This window comes from Antrostomus carolinensis, unplaced genomic scaffold (assembly GCF_000700745.2).
Source record: "Antrostomus carolinensis isolate BGI_N321 unplaced genomic scaffold, ASM70074v2 scaffold9675, whole genome shotgun sequence".
NCBI classification, from domain to species: Eukaryota; Metazoa; Chordata; class Aves; order Caprimulgiformes; family Caprimulgidae; genus Antrostomus; species Antrostomus carolinensis.
In genome coordinates this window covers 30508-37217 of record NW_010315694.1, presented here as the reverse complement: position 1 = coordinate 37217, position 6710 = coordinate 30508, and the positions used below count along the sequence as shown (strand labels likewise).

Below are 6710 nucleotides of genomic sequence, written 5' to 3'. Positions count from 1 at the left end.
CCATCCTTTTCTCCTCATTAAAAAACATCACTTCAGTCCCTTTCCTTTGGGGGAGCGGTGAGAGAAAAGAGGTGGTAACACCTGTATTTTTAATGTATAATGCACCGATTTTCTTAGAGTGATTGCCCCAAGAGAACAGACAAATCCTTCAAGATGAAGCCTTCCACTTGCAGACTCAAGAGTTATTACCTCCTTACTAATGGCACTGATAAAAGCTTAGAAATAATAGATGTTAAGATAAGAAGGGGAACTATACCTGGCCAGCATCTAGGCTAGAAAACTCAGTCCAATATGCAAGACTCACTAGCCTAAAGACATTTTTTCCTCTACATCTTTTAAAGCAGCTCCATGGGCTGGGGGGGGGGAACCACCCTTTCTGTAAGTTGGTATCAAGTTAAAAATTGAGGAAGCTTTTTAAACCAGCAAATTAAAAAAGAAAGGCAGGTGCATGATAGAATAGGAACCATTTAGATGCAGGAGTTGAATTCTTAAAAATTCTTGTCCTCTTACTACTAAAAACCTACCTTCAGCAGTAAATCCCAACATATATGTAATTGACTTTCATGTACTCACCACAAGGACTCCATTGGTCAATATCTCTGTAGGGGTATCTGAGCTGTGGAAGGAAGAGATTTAATACAAATGAGTTTTGTTTTTAATTTGCTTCATCCTACTTTACAAACTAACTGTCTGGATAAGAGGTGGGGAAGAAAGGTCCTCAGTGTGAGAGATCTATGCAAATTAGACTGATAAAGTAGACCAAGTCTACTTCCCTTCACAGAACAATGGTGGGAAAAACACAGAAGAAAAAATTCACCTGCAACCATAAGCATGTGTTATAAGGTCTCTCCATCTAAGTTATATTGATAACATAGAGAAAATCCCACCTTAGACAGACTATTAGACAAAGTATTCAGTTGTTTATATTGCACAGGTAACTGTGTAAGCTTTCCACTCCTACGTAATTCATCCACAAAACATTCATTTCCTTTGCACTGCTACCATACCCATGAAGTCCATGGGCAAGACTATCCCTGCACAGAAGAAACAACTAAGACAACATATTTGCAGAGCACAAGTTCATTCAGCTCTTCAGGTAAGACTCACCATTTCTCCAAGTAAAACTCTACATCCAGCTCTTTGTTAGCCTTTGGAAAAAAAAAAAAAAAAAAAAAAAGTTGGACACAGGTGACCCTTGATCTTGAATATAATTATGAGTTTTTCCAAGAGATTAAGCTTTATTTCTGTTACAAACTATAGTAACTATTTTTGTTGCTTTTATAAAAGCTCCAGTTAAATTTTGGAAGGTTTAAATTTATGCCTTTTGCTGTTGTTGTTCTTTAAACACTCCTCTCTTCCTGAGCATATCCTGTATGACCAGACACATATATGTTTGAGGAGACAAGCACATGCAAGTGAGAGTTGTCTGTCAGATCTATTACTCTGCTAATGAGAAATGTACTACCCTCTTCTGGCTCAAGTACCACTGCAGCACCATCTCTGCAAACAGATTCTACATGAGGCTTTATCCTTCCTTCCATTTATTATTTCAGCAGATCACATTCTTAGCTCATTGTTGTCTTTGCCTTATACAGACTTTGATCCAGCCATCTTTTCCCTTGCCTTAGCATACACTAAATGCTTGATACCAGACCTACCGCAGCTTTTAAAATAACTAAGTAGGAGCCAATTTGGGAAATTCTCTTTACTGAAGTTGAAGTTTCCAGTTCCATGATTACTGATCAAGATGACTTAAGCATTCAGTAGCAGGATAGAGTTAGTGGGAAGAAGAGAGTTAACAAGCCTCTTTCTATGATCACAAATTTAGAGTGCCTGTGACACAGACCAACACCTCCCTGCTAACTGTATACTAGGCAGTCTGCTTCTGACCACACCAACAGCACTGAAGCCCAGTTTCTCAAGAAAACACATTATTAGCTCACCTTTAACCCAGACCTGTTGTAGCAGTGTGTCTGAAGCAGTTACAAAAAAGATCAGATTGGTGATATGGCTTTAGCTATGTAAAACAAGCTGTCTTGTTGCAAGTCCATAAACAGATGCACAGGGATTGAGGGCATCTGATATGCACCAATGCCACCCACATGAAGCAGAGGTTAAATGTACATAACATGGGGCAATGAACTTAACTCAGGGAAAATAAGCCTTCCATAGGCCTTTGACTTATTAAATATATAGGTAATCTTTGCAGCAATAAACTTCTTCACTGTCAACTGACAATGGTCAATTAAATAAGACAGTCTACAGTCCCCAGAATGACTGCTCACTGCAAATGCCTTTTGCTTTCAGCCCAGTTTATGTCGCTGCAGCCTCCTGAAAAATCAATTCCCTTTAAAGGTGTTTTAACATCTGAAAGACAGCAGTCAACCCAAGTCTAATTTAGCTGGGCATGCCAAGGACTGTGGAACACACACACACACACAAAAAAAAATCACTAGGTACTTTAGAAACATCTCAGATGTCAGTAAACCCATATATATGCTGTCATCACTTGCTGATGCATTTTCGTCTTCTGGCTTCCAGAATACAGGTAGATCAACAATTTCTGCAATGATGAGCTGCAGTTATTCATAGTTCACCCAGAAGCAGCCAGGCACTAACCTCAGAGTTCAACCTGAAAGTGCGTAACAGGGGCTGACCCAGCTTCATGCCTCCTACATCAAAGACGATAGACGTGAGCTCGTCACTGACAAGGACATCCTTATCATACAGTGTCAATTCCAGAATGTTCTAAAACCAAACAGAAACAAACAGCCTCAGATGAAGACCCAGAAACATTCTGACAAACCTGAGTAGCTGTATAAAATATATGCATTAATCAATACCCTTCCTCTTTCCCACTCCTGAAGAGAATGCACTATTTCCAGCAGGACTAGCAGCATAGTTAAGCAAAGTTATTAACTGACAGTGTTTAGCTAAAAGATTACCAAGCTTCTCAACTGGTGAGATGCCGCAGCTGAATGCACTTGGCAGTACTCTCCACCAGGTTCAGGCACAGATTTGCCTGAGTAAGTAATAGCAATTTCCACTCTTTCAGCAAGAATCAGTCCAAGATGTTATAGGGACCTATCACTTCCTGCTCAGCCCTGTCTCAGAGCATGAAAGTCCAGCAGAAACTAACTGAAATAGACACGAGTACATATGGCACCCAAAAAATGTCCTTGCAGCAACTCGTTTTCAAGAAGACAAGACTGAACTTAAAATTGTGCTAGCATAGCCTCACAGCAGTAACCAGACTCAGGCCTCACAAGCCTGCAGAGGAAGAAAAAGTTCACACGCTCTAAAGCCTAGTTTCCAATTTTCTTACCATTTAAGTCAATCAGTAATCCTCCTTTGTCACCAACCATTATGGAAAGGCATTCCAGTAAGGGAGACAGTTTCTTGTTAATAATCACCTTATTCCAAAGTGTAAGATGTTACTCAAAGCAATACTGCCACACTAAAACTAATCTTTTAAAGTACAGCTTCCATCCCTCTACCATTAGTGTCTACTTTGAGAATGAATGCTGACAATCTGAAGACTTTGTTCAATACTCTGTTAGGTCTGCTCAGACAGTAAACAGATGTACTGTCTCTAAGAGTCTGCATTTTGCTTTTCCTCAGTCATAGGAACCACAGGTGGCAAAACTTGACTGAATGAGCTAAGTGGAAAAGTGATTTGAAATTCAGTTCCCATTGTCCTCAATCAGACACTTGGCTACGTAGGGCAAGTAGAGCTACAAGAAGGCAACAGCTACTCTGAAAGTAGAAGCAATCCTCAAATAAAAACTTGCTTTATCAAGAAATTTCCTCAAACTCTACCAGGTAGTGCCATAACTTCCCTTTCCTGAGTTGCATCATAAGGACATTTATGGAAAATTCTAGCTGCAATTTACATGTGAATGCAGTTACAAACTGCTGTGGTTACCACTGACATGCATAGTACAGCTTTTTGTACCACTGAAGAAGACTGACACCTTACAAGCAACACCAGTTTTGAAGGTAATAAAGATCCCTGATTGGTTTTGAATGAAGTATCAAAAGTCAGTCAGTAAACAAACGCAGGTAACCCAACCAGCTCCACAAAGTGGGTTCCTTACCTTGACAGCACTATGGATTCGATATCGGAAAGTTTCATTCCATTCTGGGTTATCAGAGTTGTCAACAACCTGAGTTCGGGAGATTATGGGAGATGCAGTGGGCAGCTTTAGTTCCACATAGCAGTCTGCCTTGGACACTAGAGCAGAGAGAGTGGAGACAGACATCAGAACAACTTTAATCAAACCCTCTTTCCCATAAGCTCCTCATTTTCTGTTTCTCATTGCATAACAGAAATGTGCAAATTTTAGACTAGATTTGTAAAGCAGAAGCCTTTAGTGAAGCTCATGTCTTTAAACAGCAAATTGAACATTAGATATCTATATTTCTTTTTTCTAGTTCATCCAAGCAATAAAGCCCTTCATAAAAGAGACTTACTACTCAAAATGAGGAAGATGAACTTTCCAAAAAATATTACTGCTGTTATTGGTCCCGTTGCCTCTAGTCCTGTCAGTGGCCACCACTGAAAGAGTCTGTCTCCATCTTCTTAACACCCTCCTTTCAGATATTTGTACACATTGATAAGATCCCCTTGAGTCTTCTCTTCTGCAGGCTAAGCAGATCCCAGACTTCTCATCCTTTCCTCATATGACAGATGCTCCAGCTTGTTTACAGTCTTAGTGACCATTCATTAGACTCTCTTCATTAGCTCAAATATCTCTTGTAGTGGAGAGTCCAAAACTAGACACAATACTCCACATGCAGCCTCACCAGTGCCAAGGAGAGGGAAAGGATCACCTCACTCGTCCTGTTGGTAATGCTCCTCCTAACGCAGCCCAGGACACTGTTAGCCTTCCTTGCAGCAAGGGCACATTGCTGGCTCATGGTCAGCTTGCTGTTTACCAAGACCCCCTCTCAGGTCCTTTTCTGCAAAGCTCTTTTCCAGCACATCAGCCCCCAGCATACACTAGTGCACTGGCTCATTCCTCCCCATGCGCAGGACTTCCACTTCTTTTTGTTGAACGGCACGAGGTTTCTCGTTTCCAGTTTTCCAACCTGTCGAGTGCCCTCTGGATAGCAACATGACCCTTTGGTGTAGCAGTCATTCCCAGTTTTGTAACATCGGCAGACCTGCTGAAGGTACACTCTGCCTCATCATCCAGGTTATTAATGAAGACATTGAACAATAGGATCCAGAATTGACCCCTAGGTTACACTGCTAGTTACTGGCTTCCAACTAGACTTTGTACCACTGGTCACCACCCTCTGAGCTCTGCTATTCAGCCAGTTTTCAACCAAACTTCCTGTCTGCTCATCCAGCTCATACTTCATCAGCTTCTCCATGAGAATCATGTGAGACAGTGTCAAAAGCCTTCCTAAAATCCAAGTAGATAATACCCACCACTGCTATACCCTCATCTAGTCTGGCCAAGAGTTGAGCTTTCTGTTTCCATTCCCTGAAAATAAGAGATTGTCTCGGAGTCCTCCTTTCTTCCAGTTAATGTCCCTTTAATAATACCAGTATGGGAACCACTCTTCACTCCAGTTGAACAGAAGGGCCATAAAAAGAACTTCACAGAGCAACTCTGGCCCTCAGCCTTTCAGGAGGGTTTTCCATTCCCTGGACAGTCATTTAGCTTTTCAGTAGTTCAGTGTTGGATGCCAGATATAAACTTAAGACTACCTTACTGTATTAAATCTGAAGGAATTAAATCTCCAATGAGTTTTAAAGATACAAATGCCCCAAACAGCCCTGAGAACTTTACTCAACACAGATGCGTAAGAGGAAGGGAATATATACCACACTATAAAAACCAGGAACAGGTAAAAAGCAGTTTGTTTGGAATCAGTCAATCATCTACCTCCTTAAAAAGCTTCAACAACATAAACAAAATAGCAGACACATGAAACAAAGCACTACTACAACTGAGAAAAATAAACATTTGGAAGCTAGAATCGAAGAGTGCTACTTTCCAGTGCAAGACGACTGTTCAGCAGCAGCAAGGGCAAAATTTGCCATGACCAGAGGGCTGAATCCAGATGAAGGAACACAGAACAGGCCATGGTAGGACATATAAAGGAGCAGAGAAGTAAAAAGTTACCAGGACTTACCTGATCTTGTTCTGCAAAGTAGTAGGTTAATCTGCAGCTTGGCCTCACATCAAGCCTTTAAAATATATATAATGCTTTACAAGAGGAGCCTTTGTTCAGACATCAAGGCAACATACTATGTTTAGGTAAGAAGTTCCCATAACAATGCTATCTGTGTTACAATTACGCACTGAACAAATCATCTGTTTTCATAATACCTTGACTAAATACTTACACAGATCTGTGCCCTTGATGTTTCTGGCTCGGAGGACTTTTACTGTTAGGTTGTAGTAAGGGTGCTTCTCCCACTGAAAAGAGAGGACCAAGCTCAGCATGTGACTCAGCTGCAATGCCTGTTCTATAACCACACTAGTATCAGAACAGAGAAACGGATCAGACCAGTCAGCGCTTAATAAACTATTAATGAGTCAATTTGGGAACATACACAGTGCTTTCAGTGTCCCAGAGGAAGACTAAAGGAGTCTAAAAGGAAACTCGATTCCCTCTCAGCACGGCACTGCGTGATGTCTTAGGGTAACTCCTCATGGAGTTCAGAAAATAAATCCCTTACGTAGGGTTTCCTC

General features: G+C 41.0%; 1 protein-coding gene across 1 annotated transcript in view; it reads right to left on the bottom strand.

Annotated features, from left to right (window-relative positions):
• Positions 1-6710, bottom strand: part of PLA2G4F (phospholipase A2 group IVF) — a 24219-nt gene that overhangs the window by 13567 nt on the left and 3942 nt on the right. The window contains exons 2-6 of the mRNA XM_010168029.1: positions 6362-6434; positions 4098-4234; positions 2620-2748; positions 1108-1148; positions 574-616 (exon numbers count right to left, since the gene is read on the bottom strand). Of these exons, the coding sequence (XP_010166331.1) occupies positions 574-616; positions 1108-1148; positions 2620-2748; positions 4098-4234; positions 6362-6434 (423 nt within the window). The remainder of the gene's footprint in view (positions 1-573; positions 617-1107; positions 1149-2619; positions 2749-4097; positions 4235-6361; positions 6435-6710) is intronic.